We start from the raw sequence: 18,887 nt of genomic DNA on the forward strand, positions 1-18,887 counted from the left end.
AGCATAATGTACAAATATAAATCACCATTCACTGGAAGTTAAAGGAAATATATTGGCAAATTCGAAGTTGTAAAATATTCATCTCATTATAGGTATCACTCAAATCATACAACTTGACTTTTTTCTCATCAAAATGTGTCTTTTTCTAGCAATGTCGCTCAGAAAATCCAAAAACTTCACAAACAACTCGCCCTCTACGTTTACAAATTGCCCACAAAAGACTGGTAAACTCACGTTTCACTTGTACCCTGTCCCTACCCAGAATGCTTGATAACAGCAAGATTTGGTTATATTCATTAAAATTTCTCAGAAAGCGTTTCGTAGCCAGGTAGCACAACAACACGGCAGCTGACGACAGATTTTTGGTAGATAATAGGTAATATTTTGCGTGATTTTAAGAAATGAAAAATTAATTTCATACTATCATCAATCACATCATATATTTCTAGTCATTTAAGGTGTTTATTGGGCTTAACTGCAGAATACCCCGCACATTTCATTACCTCAACGTTGGCGAGCCAACGACCTACTGGTTTATTGGATGTTACGTGTATTGTTATTCCAAATGTTCGTGTGATTTTCTCTATCGACCGACCAGCCACCAGGCCAGGCCAGGCAGGGGCAAGGTCGACCGCGTACCACACGGGCTCCGAGCTCCGCGGCTGAGTGTCGGGCCGCGGAGCTGACCTCGTCCTCCGGTTTCCGAGGTGGGCAGCGGACCACTGTCACTGCACACAGTGGTCCGCTTCTTGCCTGTGCAGTGGAGAGTAAAAATAATTCACCAATAAATAGAACCATTGATTTACTTCCATGATTGGCATTGCCAATTAAGGTAGACACTTCAGTCGGGCGGGCGATCGCGCGGACACAGCGCTAGACGTAGATTTTTGCATTGCACTTGCAGTGAATGGCGAGCGCATATCTAACACACACAGTTCGCTCCGCTCGGCACTTTGGCCGAGCGCTGGAGTTGCATTCGGCATTGCTCGAAAAGACGGAGTCAGTTTCTTCCTTTATTCCGCTGATTTTGATTGGTCAAAAATTCCCGCGGTTGCTTCGTACATCTTCGGTAAACATCGGAAATATACAAGACGGAGTATCACTTACCTTCATGCGAGGGAAGGACCTAATATTCAGGTATTTATTTTTCTTTGCTTGAAATCACCTTCTTGTAATCATCGGATCCCTTGTAAACTCGGTCAGTAATATAATTGTATATTTGAGAACATTTTGTTAAATTCTGATCAAATTTGGTCCGTAGAGAGCCTGCGGATATGAGCTTCAGTTTTGAGTGTCATGAGGTGTTTGTGAATCTGACTCGGCCGATCGAGCAGGGTTGTTTTGAGCGTATACGAACAGCTGTGAGTGACGTCATCCCCACTGCGTTGGGCCTGAGATTAGTCTTGGTATTCAGACACAGTATGTTTCAGCCGTTGTATATTTTTTTAAATTACGATTTGAGCTCTGTTAATTATGAAAATCAAATTGTTATTTTGAAAATAATTTTGTAGAATTCGTGTGAAATAAGTATTAAGAGCAAAACTGCAAGTAAACTTCAAGAATTTTGCATCTGAATGTCTAGAATATGGTATTGTTAATGAAAGTCGTATTTTTGAATGGCACAGAAAGCTCCTTTCATGAATTTAATTTAGAAATAGGTTTACATACATGAGATGTGTTTCATGAATTTGATATCTGATTTATGGACCTTTGTTATGGTGTTAATTATTATTTTGAAGATATTATAAAAAAATAAGAGAAGACAATAATGAGGCAACAGTGATGAGGAGACATTAATAATAATATGAGACAATAAATATTGAGACAATTATAATAATTATTATTACAATAATAATTATTATGATTATAATGATAACAATTATAATGATAATAATTATAATTGTAATAATTATTGAGACAATGTTAATGAGACATCAATTCTAGTATTTATTGACAATAATAATTATTACAGTAATCATTATTATAATAAAATAATTGTAATGATAACAATTATAATGATGTAATTTGAATTGTAATAATTACTGAGACAATAATATTAATGAGATATCAATAATAATCATCATAATAATAATACTTATTTATAATTAAAATAAATATAATTGTAGAAATAATTATAATTATAGTAATTATAATTATTGAGACAATAATAACTATTATTACAATAATAGTTATTATGAAATAATTATAATGATAACAATTATAATGAAAGTAATTATAATTGTAATAATTACTGAGACAGTAATATTGAAAGGTCATCAATAATTATTATAAAAATAATCATTCTAATTAAAGGCCTTATAATTATTGAGACAATAATTACTATTATTACAATAATAATAATTATCATAAAATAATTATAATGATAACAATTATAATGAAAGTAATTGTACTTGTAATAATTACTGAGACAGTAATATTGATAAGTCATCAATAATGATTATTATTATAAAAATTATTATAATTATAATTATAAAAATAATCATAATTATAATTATTATTTCAATAATAATTATTATTATGAAATAATTATAACAATAATTACTATGATGATAGTAATTATAATTGTAATAATTATTTAGAAAATAATATTAATGAAACAAAAATAATTGTCATGATAATAATAATTATTATAATTATAATAATAATTGGGACAATAATGAAACGATAATGAGACAATAATAATATCAACAATTTTATTGAGACCACAATAATGAGATAATAGACAATTGAAATCAATCTGTTTTTATTTTTTGATAGAAATCCTAAGATTATTATTTTAATTCTCTTTCTTTGATTACAAATAATATTCATTGAAAACTTAATTTCTAATGTTCAAGCAAATAAAATCAATATCAAGTCATGTTTACCCTGTGCACAAACCTACCACAGGGCAATTACCCCCGAAATAGGGTTAGGTTAGGTTAGATTAGGTGTAGATTTTTGGATAGGGGTACAGACTACAGTGTAGTTGTCCGGGGGGGGGGGGGTAATTGTCCAGGGTGGGGGAGGGGAATTGTCCGGGGGTGGGGGTGGGGGGTTATCGTCCAGGGGTAGTTGCCCTTGAACCAAAGAAATCATATGCCAATATGTCAAATCAATCTGAGTACTTTAAGATTTAAATAAAAAGCTTGTACAATGCCCCATAAGCTATGTATTATTAATGTGCCATGCCCAAAACAAAGAGAATAATAAGATTTTGCAATCTTCTTTTGTCCACAAAAAGCCCTGTTTATTCATCACAAAGATGACAATAACTTGACTTCTAGATATCGGAATTTGAAAATTCAAACAGTTTTGTGAATCGTAGATATTGAGCCTCATTGTGAGCCTATCAAATATACTGGAACAGCCTTTCCTAATTTTCACCTGAAGTGCCTAATTAAGGAATAAGGCTTTTTAAGCCATTGCATGTTATTTTAATAGGCCTAAGGCCCTATGGCCTAACCTAACCGTTGTTAATGTTACTGTAGTGTTAGGCCCTATCATTATCAATGTTAAAAAAAAAGCCTGGGGCTGGGCCGTAATTCCAGTATGGGTGATGTCGATGAGCAAGCAAGTCATGAGACATGACTGAGGTTTGGACTTGGAGAACCAGTTCATTTGCACACCAGGTGGCAGGCAGATTTCAATTCAATTTAAAATAAAAGTTTATTTTCCGCATGTACTTTTGACAAAATCATCATCGAAATCCATCACTTATCATGTCAGACTATCTTCTTCGCAAATTCTAGACCAAGTTATTTTTTTGACAAATTGCCATAACAAAATTTTGATAGTTATGTTATGATCCCATTTATGCTTTTGTCATGGTAAACAATTGCTGATTGGGCATCGTTGCCACTGGGGCCGATCACCAGCTAGACAGGTTCCCTGTCTAAAATCTCACACATCGCTGTTTTTGAACTTGGCATCTCTGTATTTATCTCTTTTATTTTTAAAGGGTAAAAGGATGGACCAGGAGTGGCCAACATGAGCAGACGAGCTAATGCAGCGTCGACGGCAAGGAATGCTCCGTTTGGGACGGACATTCAACCATCGGTCAAGACCAAAATCATCGGCGGGAAAACGGTTGAAGTAGCTGTAAGGACCCCACCTGCAAGGTACTGATTATTTTTACAAACACAAAAGATACATGTGTTACAGGGGAGAGTGGTAGAATGAGTAGTCTTATATTGTGGTTATTTGATGTCAATGATTAATACAATTTATCGAGAGTTTGAATCCACTTTCAGTGCTTTTAAGACAATGGAATTACATTATAATATAAAAATAAAAAAGCACTTCAATGAATGAAAGTTCCTTTTTGGTACCCATAAACTACATCTGGGTCAAGTCTAGTACATTTGAATTTTTTTGAAATATCTACATTCCACGATTTAAAGGTGAGAGTCAAAACCATTGGGGCACAACTGTGAAATTTGGTGATGCCTCATTTCTGTCCACCATGAAAACATTCAAATATCACATTGAAATTCTTGATATAACCGATGGTGTCTTTTTGATTTATTGGACATGTTAATGTTATGTTAAATAGATAATGATCCCCTTTGTACAAACTTTCAACTAAAGACATTCATCGGATAATGATTGTCATTTTTTCTTCTTCTTTAAACTTAATTGGATCATTTGTCAGCTTAAAATCAAAGTTCAATACTTCATGAAGATAGGATTAGTATTGATTCCTTTATCAGTTATACCACTCTTGACAAAAGTACAAGTGCCTACTTCTTCAACATATGTTTTACTGTATACATTTTTGTTGAAAATGTAAATTTTACATGCGGATGATATTTTGTAACTTTTTGATCGATTTGAAGGAGTATCAATGTGTCAGGCAATATGTTCATTATTAACATGGATTATATCTTCATCATATTTCTGTGACCTTTGACCCCTTGGTAGTCGGACATCTTCAGACTCTCTTCAGTCCGGTCCTCATGGCACCCCTCCCATGCAGTATCAACCTCCTGTCAATGAGAGCAACCACAGTAGCTTCAACAACAGCCCAGATGCTGTAAGTAAATACTCTAGCCCTAATCATATAACCCTAAAATTGTTTCGTTCACTTTTCATTGGAATCATTGTGCACACTTTTCTTTCCTAAGAGATCAGAAAGAAAAAAAAATCCAAACAAAGCTGTTTTAATTTTTTTTATATGAATATGCTGGAAAAAAAATATTTTCCCTAGGATGGTAAACATTATACAATTAATTTGAAACTGACTATAAAAACATTTTGCTCACCCAAGTGCACCATACACAACCAAAATTCAAGTAATTCTTGTATTTAAGTAACCTAATCTGTTGGGATCACAGAAATATGTTTAACATTCAATAACACAAGTATACTGTACACTGTATGAATAAAAAATATATGCAAAATGGCTCCGGAAGAAAATGTGTAATTGCTTAAAAATGAGCAAATTAAACACAGAATTCCATCAAATGTCAGGTATTTTCCCAAGCAATATCAATAAACTGTCGCACATATGCTGATCGTGAGTGTTTTTCAGTTTTCAGCTAAGATTTCATGATTTCACAAAGATAACTTTGCGTTAATGTACCAAATCTGAATTTATGATAATATTGTGACAAATAACCTTGATTTTAAAGAGTTTCTCATGAAATATTTGTTTGGTGAAATTGAAACTACATTCTTTTACCTTTAAACTCTACAAGGACTATACCATGAGCCATACAAACAGCTCCAAAGTTTTCCATTCTGATGCCATTTTGATTACACAAATAAGATAGTCAAGACATAAAAATTGGCTTGGGAATGGGTCTTATATGATCAGCACATTAATATTATGTGAAATGGGCCTGTTGGCATTGCCCACTTTTACCCCAAAATGCCTCTAGAATTCACAATCTCTCCATATGGGTCTTGACTATGGAAAGTATGGGGACACATATTTTTACACTATCTGCCTTTTGGAGAGTGGTTTTGAAAGTAAATGTAAGTTATGTTGGTATAATTTCATTGATGATATACTTTTGCTCATTTGATTACAGTTGCCTGGTAGCTACCGTAAGATCTACTCCCAGACAGCGCCAAGAGACTCTAGCAACTCACACATACATGGCAAAAGCAATCACTATGACGGAAGGCCGGGTGCTATAAGGTTAGTAGTATTCTATTGGTGTACAGGATTGTTTTATTAAGAATTGTGGAGGAAAGATGAAATAGAATGGAAAAATTTCTACAATATAAAAAGAATTGGAAAAATAGATATAAGAAATGGATGGAATTGATGAAAAGAAAAACATGGAAAATACCACAATTCACAAATCTGATTATAGAAGTTTGAAAACAGTGCCATACTCGAGTATTGGTTAGTTCGGGGTTATGTGGATGAAATATTTCTATGCAAGTCAGTTTTAGGTCCCAAGATTAATCAGAAGTCTTTGATTGATCGCTGGTCTGCTTCGTGCACCAACAAGTAGAAATCGTTTTGCTTTGGTTAAAATTCACCTGTCACTTGTGAATTTGAGAATTTCAGAATTAGACATGTTGGTCATGATTCTTTATTGAAATACGTTTATATCTACCTAAGATGACGATAGATTTGTGAACAAACCTGTTTTGTGGAATAGAATCTCAAGGTGGACATCATTTATAACTTTCATTCCTATGCTTGCCTGTTTGTTTGTTTGTCGTTGGATAGAGCCCTTCCTCCAATCCACGCCTCTGACCACAGCCACGATCACGGTGACGATGATGATGTCTTGTCGGACGACACACCCCAGGAAGACCCTCCTAACATCAAGGACATCCTTCACAAGCCATTCCCGGTTCACATGGGTTCCTCGGCTGTCCTCTCCCCAATCAGCAACAAACGCTCTCTGACGGACCAGGTCGCGGAGCACCTGGTGGGCTACGACCCTCTGCACTTTAAGGAGATGTACACGGATCTCGCGGAGTTCGATCACGGACTGCACGGCTACGTCAACCAACCCCAGATGAACATGATCGCCCACAAACACAAGTTGCCCATTCCGATTGAAACCTTGAGGTTGCTCTTCTCAAACTTTGCCAAGGGGTCCAACCCTGATCACGTGAACTATGAGAAGCTGATTCAGTTTCTAGCGAGGGCACAGCTAGGATTGGCCAAGGCAGAGACATTACTGGAAGATGATGTGAATAAGTAAGCCCACTTTTTATACCCCTGTCAAATAAAGTTTGAAGGGGATATGCAGGAATCAGCATTCGGTCTGGCAGTTGGTCCGTTGCAAATTTTGCAGGTCGAAGTACTTCCTCAGTTTTTAACCAATTCTCATGTAATTTGGAACACACATTGGTCTTGGTGTAAAGATGTGCAAGACACATTTTTCGCATGTATATGTCAAAAATTGGGTATAAGTCCTGTGGTTTGAACCACTTCTTCAGTTTTTAACAAATTGTCATGAAGTTTTGCACACAAATTGGTCTTGAGGAAAAGATGGGCAAGAGATGTTGTTTTCCTTGTGTTGGAAATTGTGTTGCCATAAGAGTATATTAATAATTATGGTTAAAACTTCCTTAAAAGTTGAGCATGTGTACAATAATTGAAACATGATCATAAATTAATTGATAATTACAACCCCCAAAATATTTAATAATATTTGAAAAAGTATTATTGATTCATAAAAGAACAATTGAATTAATAAAAAACAGTATAATGTAGAGACTAAATATATAATATCACTATATTTTTTAAATGTACTATCATGATATCAAAATTTGAATTTAAGCTGAGTAAACATCTTTTTGACCAGAAGTCTCGTAAATTTTAATCATTTATCATTTTAAATAATACAGGTTTGTGCATGAAACAAATGGAGATGATAAAACAGATCTTGAGTTAGGAAGACTCAATGCTCATATCAAGAGATACGAAGACCAGGAAGAGAAGGAGAGGAAAGAAGAAGAAAGGAAACTTAATGAGATGAGGGAGAAGAAAAAACGAAAGTAAGTATTTGTTGATGGGAATATCTTAATGTACAGATTCATATTTTCACCTAATCATGATATTCTTTAGAGCTATTGTATTCATGATTGCTGTTTTCCACCAACGAAGCAACAGTCATTCACAAGTAATTCCGCAATGATGACATAAAATCACAAAATAAAACAGATGAAAATTTGCAGCATAGAAAATATTGTAAGCCTACATTAGTTTGTGCATTGTATGTGAATTCTTCAAATCAAATATCCTATCTCTAGCTCTTAATAATTTGCATCACTGGAACTGGTTTACCTCTTTAAATGTTAATTCATTATCTACTTGTACTGTATCTACTTTTTAAAGAATTGGCACTTCTGAAGAGTCATTTGAATGAAATAATGCTTCTGGAATACTCTACATTATCCAACCATTTCATTATTCCATGTATTAAAAAAATTATTTTTTTCTTTACTTATATGATATATAACTTTTCTTTTTGTTTATTTGAATTTAGCAGTAAATATGCATATTTTTATTTGATTAACAATCCAACAAAGATTCTGATCACAATTGAACGTGGTATGATTAGATGTAGTATATGTACATATATCTCTCCTGGTGATTACTTTTAACGAGGGAGTTCTAATTTCTTCAAGTCATAATTTGATACTGTTTGAATTGATCTGCATTCTTTCCTTACAGAGAACAAGAAAAATGGAAACCTTCATTCGCTACAAGGTGAGTTCCTCACATAGATTGTTTTATATTTTCAGTGATCTTTTCAATAACCTTTGCCTTAAGCAGTGTAATTTTTTATGTATAGTTTGGAATTTAGACATTTTTGTTTTATTCTCTTCTCATTTTATATATTTAATTATTAGGTGATCTCTCGATCGACGGATCAACTATTAATTTCGTAAAAATTTTTATTATTTATATTTATTTTTCTGCCCTTTTCTTGTTAGCACAACATCTCCAAATCTACATCTTCAATTTTCTTCAAAATATCATCAGATATGGGGACATATCATGTCATCTGGATAAAACAAGTTCAAGGTCAAAAGGTCATCATGACGTCATCTAGACGCCATTTTGTAAAATCACATTATCAATCATATCTTCATTATCAATTATAAAAAATTAACAATATTTACATTAACTTCAGGTCAAGGGTCAACTGTCCATGTCATCAAAGGTCATGTAGAGGTCAAGACGTGCATGTAAAAATTTTAAAATGGTCAAAATCACTTTTTGACCAAAGTAGAGTATGAATCAGGTAATTTTAAGCATTTCAAAAATTTGCGCGTGCGCATGGTTACGCGCGCGTTCTCGCGCGTAACGGCACTATACAATATAGGATCACCATTGTTTTCATATCAATGCATTGATTATATAATTCTGAGTAATTTGATACCTTGATCAACCTTCTACGACACGTAGTAACGGAATTAGCCTCCATCAAAGTTTACAGCACGCGCACGTGCTCGCACTAACCATGGACAATGTATGTGCAAAAACATGCCTATACAAAATTCATTATAGCTCTTCAGGAAGTCCGTTGACCCCCAATTTTTTTTTTCATATGCGAATAGAGGATGGATGGGAGATATGATTTCATGCCACATTTGACCCTTAATTTCATCATGACGTCATCAAAATGGCGTCGGAACTCAAAATTTCCATTTTGCTTCTTATGACGTCATCATAATTATGCAAATTTGACTCTAACTCGCTCAGGTTGTTTTATGTTGTAGCTGAGGACATACTCTTTCTAATTTGTTGGCTTTTTTACATTTTAGGGAACGGATCATCTTAAAAAATGGCAATTTATAGGGGTATGTCATTTTCGCTCATTTTGTGTGCAATCTCTATGGGAAATGACTTTTTCTCAAAACTGTTCTACATTCCTCTATTTCGTGAGCCATATCTCCATTTCTTTTAGTAGATTTTCTCTGAGCTTGGAGTATGTTGTAGCTGAGATTCTAACTTCATGGCAAAGGTGGTCTCCCTTTTCCGATCAGATGACGGGATCATGCCCGTATTTCACTCGCAAAATTTGATTTGAGATCCTCTTAATTTGCTTATGTGTAAAGTGTAAGGGAAATAGTGTAGCTCAATTGGTAAGGCATCAGACTTGTTTCTCCAGGGTCCATGGTTCGAGCCCAGGGGTGAACATGAGATATTTTTTTCTTTTTTTGTTTCTTTTCAACATTTCACAAACGGTCCTTTATGACCATTACAAGGTATGTAAGTTAAAATATTGCACAATAAAAGAGATTAAAATTCCTTTTAATAGGCCTATGACATGTACCATGTGTATCACCCACCTATTTCACATAACTTCTCAATTTCCCTCTTTTCAAGAGTATTCAACATGTTCTTTTCGTAAGAAAAGTTCAGTTTTCATCATGATGATCATATTGATCTCAGTAAACATGGTGATTGTATTTGTGATCATGAGAATCAGAGACAGACCACCTAATTCGTCCTCATGACGAATTAAAATTCTAGTTTAAATTGTGTTTTTGTATTTACATTGTGCGATTTGTATGTTTTTATGGCAAATTAAATGATAATGCTGCTAATGATAATGATAAAATATCAATATTTAATATGTAGATTTTTTTTTTATTGTCAAGCATGTATTATGAGCAAAGATTTTGGGCATATGTAATACTTGATTGAAAAAAATATATGTTTAAAGAAAACCAGTTGTGGTAACAATCTCAAAATGAGTTCAAACAGAACCCAATGAAATTACCACCAAAGTGTTTGTATGTATAAATAAAAAAAATATATGCCAAATAGCTCTGGAAGAACATGAGTAATTGCTGAGAAATGAGCAAAATAAGCCGGAATTCCATCAAATGTCGGGTATTTTTCGAAGCAATATTAATACACTGTCCCACATATGCTTTTCTGTGTTAGTGATCATCAGAATTATCCATTTTGAGCCAAGATTTCATAATTTTACAAAGATAAGTCTACATTAATGTACCACATCTAGATGTATGATAATATTTTGACAATTGAACTTGATTTGAAAGACTTTCTCATGAAATAATTGTTTGCTGCAATTACTGTCTTTTACCTTCAATGCAACAAACTGAGTCTTGCTGTTATTAATGAATTTGCTGTTTTCAGGTTGTGAAAATATAAGAAAATCAAGAGATTCAGAAGAATGAGGAATTGTTGGACAGAGACATGATATGAAGATATCTCACTTTATAAAGACTATGTTTATTATGCTTATGGGATCATTGAAATTTTTTTTTAGTAATGGGCAAAAGATTAGCTTATGAAATAAATATAATCAATAATATATTGTTTAAATCTAGAAAATAATGGGTGACTGTAACTTCTCTAATTTTTTTCTTTTAAAGGTAAAAGACAGTAGTTGCAGCAAAGAATTATTTCATGAGAAAGTCTTTTAAATCAAGATTAACTGTCAAAATATTGTCGGGCATCTAGATCTGGTACATTCATGTAAACTTATCTTTGTAAAATCATGAAATCTTAGCTCAAAATTGATTATTCTGATGATTACTAGCACAGAAACGCATATGTGGGATAGTGTATTAATATTTCTTTGAAAAATACCTGACATTTGATAGAATTCCGTGCTTGTTTTGCTTATTTCTCAGCAATTGTGCATTTTCTTCCAGAGCTATTTGACACATATTTTTTATTTATACATACTAACAATTTGGTGGTAATTTCGTTTGATTCTGTTTGAAGTCATTTTGAGATCATTACCAAAACTGGTATTTATCTTTAAAATGCATTCTTTCTTATTCCAGAAAACCTTTGAAAACATTCACCGAGTTGGAAGATGCAATGTTGATCCGAATGCTGGAAGAACAGTTCACAGACGGCAAGAAGAAACAAACAATTGATACAGAAGGCATGAGAGAGATGTGTCTTAAGAAAGACCGACATAAACAAGGGACTTTCTCCAGAAGAGATGTAAGTAAAAATAAAATGGCTCCTGATTTTTATTGCAGACTATACATTTCAGTTCAATTAAAATTCATTTCACTTTGCCTTAAAATAAACATGACAGGTGAGTAATAACATAGTAAAAATTAACTCCTAAAAACTGATCACTATAACCCAAACAGCAATTCAAAACATATGACATTGCAAAGCTGGTTGCAGCCAAAAAGGAATTGCTATTATGATATAGACTAACCCAGAAAATTTCTGCAGTAGTACTGCTTTATGATTGATTCAAGACTATAGAAAATACAATAATTTTTCATAATCATATTGATGTACTGGAGTTTTGTTGAAATGAAACAAACTACCTGGTAGATATAGTATGATATTAAAGCAGTATTGACTGGCCTCGGGGCGATACGACATATATCGCCCAAACTAGATTTATATCGCCCGAGTCGTAGACGAGGGTGATATCAATTTGGGAGGGCGATATATGTCCTTTCGCCCCCAGGCCAGTCAATATTGCTATTATTAACCAAATTAGACATCTAGAGCAAGAATCGTTTAAATTGAGATATTTTGATATTTTTTATTTATTTTATTTTATGGGAATCTATTTTGTCATGTTGAGCAGACTGGGCCTCGGAAATTTACCATTGTGACGTAATTGAAAAGACACTTCCCTGGCCTGGGGACGCAGTATCCAGCATTGTCTCAACTTGATTAATATTGTGACGTATAGCACTGCGCGGTTCAAGGACGCATCCAAAAGCGCGTAGAATACTCGGATGTTAGCTCTGCCTTATTGCCCGCTACATTTCCATGCATTTTCTCATTGACTTTCCTGAGCGGGCAATAAATTGGATCCGTGGATAAACAATTGGAAACCTATTGACCGACCATTTAATCACAGTCATAAGCAAGCAATAATGTATCAAAGTTGTCCTGCTCAGATGTCTGATACGGTTAATAATATCTTATATACAGATGAATGCACAAGATCACATTATATTCCTTCATAACTTTAGAATCAGCCCAATTTGACAGTGACATTCCACTAGAACGTACCTCAAAATGATGGCCGTGTAATGTAAGCAAGTCTGTACGTATGACTGTTACTCTTTAAAGTAGGTTAACGTCGAAAATTGTCTGTGTACATGAGAATCTAATTATGAAATTTCATATGAAATACAAACTAATATCAAACAATTCAATATTTTATCGAAATTTCCAGTAGTTTTATAGTAAACTCATCTTTGATGAGTCTATGAGCAATGTACCGTTTTTGAATTGCTATGTTTCAGCTGGATGATCTGTTTCTCTTCTATCGGATACCAGTCCAAGGTTCTCTCCTGAACAAAATGATACAGAGAATAGATACAGGAGATGGCCAACTGAGGTGAGAAAAGGGTTTCCTACAGCAGGGGAGAGTTTCATTAACATTTTTATCTGACAAGTTGTCAGGGGCCTGTTGCAGAAAGAGTGCAATCAATCGCAACTCAAAAAATTATGCGCAACTTGATTTCATTAAAAACAAAAATTTTATTTTGAAATTGATTGATTTTGTAAAATAAGTGTTATTTTTAACAAATGTTTCATGATATTTACAGATTAGGGTTTCTTGTGTGTGGCTTGGCTGTTCCAAAGTTTTTCATCCTTGTAATTTAAACTGCAATTATCAAGCAGTTATTTTTGTGCATGTATGAGATCCAATGATGTTTCAAAGCGGTGGAATTTTTTTCCTACTTTTTCCTCTATTTCTTCTTGATAAAACTCCCTCTTTAATAGTTGGGTGGCTTTCTTAGAGATTTTAGACAGAGTGGATTCTGGAGAAGCAATGACACCCCGTGGAGAGAAGGGCCAGAGTCAGAGCAAGAGTCAAAGAAGGGCTTCCGAAGACCCTGATAACTTGGGCTCCGTTGGGAACAGGAACTCTTTCAGAAGCAGTCCCATCAACAGTGGGTCCCAAAGGGAGAGAAGCGGGAATAGGTCTAGGGATGGGCCTAGACCACATGCGGGAGGATTAGCCCCTGTCATAGAGCCAAGAAGACCAAGTACTTGGCCGAAGAGACCAATCAAGGAGGTCCTACCCACACCAGAGGAGCCAAAGAAAGTATCCTCGCCTCCTTGGCTTAGGAAACCCCTTGCAGTGAGTGACAAAAGAGGGACATGGAGTCAAATTGCTTTGAGAACTCTTAGGAAATTAAAGCTCTTATAAATACATAATGTCCAAATATATCTGAAAAATTTTTAACATAGGAAACGTAATTATGCCCATACTCCCAACTCATATATTATCATACAATGTTTTGTATCACCAGGTCTTGCATTTTTTGTGCAACTGGTCTAGTAATTTGAATTCCTGTAGCGAATCTGAATTCATTTTTCGTGAAGTTATTTTCTTGATTATCTTTAATTGATGAATATGTAAAAATGGATTGGTCTTTGATGTACTTCAAATCTGCTTTCAAGGGAGCACATAATTTGATTGCCAAAAACTGCATGGAAACTAGTCCTCCTCCCCCACCCTTATTTAGTGTGATAGTTTTATTTTCAGATAATCTTTACTACTTTTGACTCCTATGTCATTCTTTTCCACAGAGAATAGATACATCAAGACATGCCCAAGAACAGAACAACGTGACCGATGTTGAGATGGAGATCACTCGCAACGACACCCCCACGGAGGACCACGCCTCTATCAACTCATCCCCTACCCCCCAACAGGAGGACTACGAGATAGAACAACTCAGACGGATGGCCGAGGAGCATCAGCGACGTCATCGCCACAGGCACGCGGAGGAGGAGGTGATGAAGTTGTCGCGACAGAAGAACGAGAAGCGGGAGAGGGAGGAATGGTTTAAAGGTTTCGTCCATCTCGCGAAAGGGCTTTACAGCCAAGATGCATCAAAGAGTGGTAAGGGTATTAACTAAAGCATGATCAGATATGACACAATTTTTAAATAAGTAACATTTTGCATGAAATGCGGAAGTTCCAAGAAGTAAACTTTTTTTATTTGAAGTTCGGCATAATGTTACGAATAACAGAATCATAAGTTTGCTTTGCTGTAAGACCTGTTGGCGGAGTAAAGTTCAAGTGGCAGCCAATGATGATATGATAGCTATTTGGAATTTAATTTGCTTTTATTCTTACAGGGAAGTTCGAAATAGACTGGAATTTGATTTCAGTATCCATACCAATATTTCTGAACTTTGTTTATATTATGTTGGTTGGAATGTTCATATCACATGTTATTACAATTTCTTTGAAAATCGGAGCGCAGTGAATCATGAAGTGTGCGCCAGGCTTAAAGATTTGGCCAAAATTCAAAAATTATAACCCATGGGTTAAATTGTGAAATTGACGTCACAGACTAAATGTATCCACTCTGAGTAAGGTTTGCATTCATAAAAGTAACGCAATATTAAAAGCACATCAGAGCGCAAAATTTAACTCATCATTTTATGTGACATGACATGATTTAACCCACAGATGAAATTACTCTTTTTCATGAAGTGAAAATTTAACGCCCAGGTTTGAAATTAAACCCATGGGTCCAATTTGACACTTTCAAGAATTCTGGGTCTTTGAGATCTGAATGTTGTATTTCCTTTGATCAGGTGATGTATTAGCATGTCACAGAAATATGTGATTCATTTTCATCACCTTATTCACCTTCATCTAGCTAACATTCATAGACTTGAGCCCACTGCACAATCTGATTTTCAAAGAAATTATAATAGCATTTTATATAAACATTTCAACCTACAAAATCTGAGTGATCAAAGTTCCAAATAGTGGGATGAATATCAAAATCAGAATTCCAGTCTATTTCAAGCCTCCCTTTTGGAATAAAAGCAAATTCAATTCCAAATCATAATGAGGCCATCATCGGCTGCGACTTGAAGCTGGTTTGGACTTTAATCTGACCACAGGGCTTGGAGCAAAGCAGAATTCTGATTGTAGTATTCCTGGCATTATGCCAAACTTCAAATAAAATGATTTTACTTCTTGAGACTTTAATACAAAGTGCATTTTGTTCGAAAATAGTGTCAGACTTGAATCTTTAAGTGTGCGCTGGGCTTTTTTTTACAGATCACAGTATTCAGGCTTTTGCTTGATTTCATGTCCTGACACCTTATCATTCCAGGCCTTTTCAGGTTTTATGTGATACACTACATACTGGACTTTGGCATGTTCTGGCTTTTTTTTTCAGGCCCTCTGACCATTGGCATCCCAAATTTATATTTGATTGTTTATCTTTCATTCTTATCTCATTATCACATGATAATATACACAGTTGGGTGCTGAAGGGGCTCCAATTTATTTACCCTTTCAATCTTAAAAAAAAAAAAAAAAAAAGTGTTTATTTTAACCTTCTTGGTTCAGATTTCCCCTTTGCACATTTCATGAAATACTGATCAGAATTTAGCTATTTTTATTTTCGTCGGGACTGATGCAGATTTCTGATTCTGTTCCCATGACAGGTTGCCTGGAAAGAGAAGAGATGATTCGGCTCGTGAACAATTACAATCTCATTTACCAGCTTGGGATTTCATCTTCTCACATCAAGAGAGTCATTGAGACGTGTTGCCATGAAGGAGACCAAGTTCCAATACAACCAGTCATTGAAATCCTCCGGCAAAAAAAGAAGTGATTCTGTGGAAACTCTGTTGTCAGGATTATTAACATTAAATCTCACTTACTGCATTATGGGGTGATAAACTTATATCTAAAATCGATTGTAAGAGGCTGTAAACCAATCAGGGCCCCATCTTACACAGAGTTACAATTGATCAGGGGCCCGTCTAACAAAGAGTTGCGATTGATCCGATCAATCACAACTATGGACAACGTCAACAACCAAAATGCATGAATGTTCAAAATGTTTTTTAGATATGATGTAAATTACATAAATTTATTGTTTTCTTGATAATATGGTGTGTTCGCCTTTGTTTACAAAGGACATTTTGAAAATTTTATGCAGAAAAATTATGTCACTGATGGATTTCTTTGTAAGAAATTTGCAAGATGTCCTTTGTAAACAAAGAGAAGCACACTGAATTTTCAAGAAAACAATGAAAACATGATTATACATCACAGCTAGAAAATATTTTTTAACGAACATGCATTTTAGATGTTAACGTTGCTGGCTTTCCATAGTTGTGGTTGAACGGATCAATCGCAACTGTTTGTAAGATCTCTTGTATAAATTGATTTTAGCTGTTTGTGAATCCATCCCAGGTGCGAAGTTTATCCAAATGTAATGTATTACCCTGTCAAACTTGATAATGGTATATATCAGGACATCTGGAACTATTGCACAAAAGTTACATTCAAATGCAACTAAAAATAAATCAATGATAAAAGCCTACTTGTGGTTGAAAAATTTTAAGGTGCATTTGTTTTTTGAAGTTTTAACTGTTTGTGCAAGAGGCCCTTGATCTCTTCATACACAATTTCCTCTGGGTTATCATAGTATAGTTTTGGTTATAGTTACCAAATATTTTGTCAAGAATATTTCATGTTATTTGAGCCTGGCAACAAAATCTTTGGTGATTTTACATTTTGAACTTTTTAGAAATGGTTTAGTTATCATGGTAATGATAATTATTATTGCTTATGTATCGCTTAATGCTTACTTTATCAGAAGCTTTTAAGCACTCTACAGTAATGCAGCTATTATGTGCTCTGCGTTTCAAGGAAGAAATTCATGCTTGGTCTCCATTTACATCATCTGAGTTGAGTGCGGCACACTGTGGATACATTTCTTGCTGAAGGAAATTGATGCCCAGAGTAGGATTTGAAGCTGTGACCTTCTGATAAAGAGCTGGGAGTCCGAACTACTTCAACGTGATACCTCCATGGAGTTTGTTGAAATAAAGCACAGAGCTTGCTTAATGTCACTGGAGTAGAATCAAGCAGCAAACCTCTTGTTTGGGGATGGTCTATTCTGTGGAAGAGCCATGGTTTAGTGGTTCTGACTCTCACCTTGTAAACAGGGGATTGTGTGTTTGAATCCCACAGCGGTCTAGCGTCCTTTGTCAAGGCGTTAATCCACACTTTGCCATTCTCAACCCAGGTGCTAAATGGGTACCCGATAGGATGTGAAAGTCATTGTAGCTTTCCAATACTCCATGCGCCCCAACAGCGACTGACTGGAATACTCCCCAGGGAGTTGTGGATGTGCGTTCATTGTGTGCTAGAATAAATGATTGAATCCGATGACCGGGGTAATAATATATCTGTAAAGTGCTTAGACACGTCATTCTGATGTATCAATTAAGGCTGATATTGCTAGGGGAATAGCTCAAAATACTATGCATTTGTACTCACCTTGATGGGTTTTTTTTTTTAAGGGAAATATGGGGGTTTGTGGTTAATTAAAAATTTCTGATCATCTTATCAGTATTGAATCTTTATGAACATTGAAAAAAAAAATAGGAGTTTGCTTTTATGTTTTGTATATACGGTACAAAACAAAATTGTCTTTGATCGTCAAACATGAATATATAACTACAGTTGATTTGAAGCAATACTTTTCATATCTTGGGGTCACACAGCTCCTAAAGACCGTTTCATGAAAGTTGTCAGCACGGACAATTTAGTCAGTGCTGACAACTTTCATGAAACACCCACCCGATATTTTTAAGGAACCTTTTCAAAAGTCAGGTGCCTTTTCTGCAGGAAACTCGCAAGTGGCTTTGTATTTGTACAATTCTCACATTTCATCAGAGACAACACGATGGGGGATGCAGGAAAGCTGCTTTGAAAAGACGCATAGCGCCCTTACAGGAAAATTCATTGGAAAAGATGCGGCACAAACTTTCAAGATGCCTGATGCCATAATGTCACTATTACTGAGCTGCACACAGTGAGTGTGAAGGCTGTTTGGAATTCACTGCAAAGACTTTCCTCCAGTTAGACCCCCTCTTTCTCTTTGGTACACCTATCAAATATGATTTACGATAAATTTTGTGTTTTGCAATTTTGGAA

General features: G+C 35.0%; 1 protein-coding gene across 1 annotated transcript; it reads left to right on the forward strand.

Moving 5' to 3' along the window:
• Nucleotides 1–300: 300 nt before the first annotated feature.
• Nucleotides 301–18,549, forward strand: LOC129270964 (uncharacterized). Its single transcript, XM_064106974.1, has 13 exons — nt 301–376; nt 3,962–4,121; nt 4,924–5,035; nt 6,036–6,145; nt 6,689–7,168; nt 7,822–7,971; nt 8,651–8,686; nt 11,749–11,914; nt 13,195–13,289; nt 13,679–14,039; nt 14,492–14,807; nt 16,379–18,445; nt 18,504–18,549. The coding sequence occupies exons 2-12, from the start codon at nt 3,991–3,993 to the stop codon at nt 16,546–16,548; spliced, it is 2,127 nt and encodes a 708-aa protein (XP_063963044.1). The 5' UTR covers nt 301–376; nt 3,962–3,990; the 3' UTR covers nt 16,549–18,445; nt 18,504–18,549.
• The last annotated feature ends 338 nt before the right edge of the window (nt 18,550–18,887 follow it).

This window comes from Lytechinus pictus, chromosome 11, assembly GCF_037042905.1.
Source record: "Lytechinus pictus isolate F3 Inbred chromosome 11, Lp3.0, whole genome shotgun sequence".
Lineage (NCBI taxonomy): Eukaryota > Metazoa > Echinodermata > Echinoidea > Temnopleuroida > Toxopneustidae > Lytechinus > Lytechinus pictus.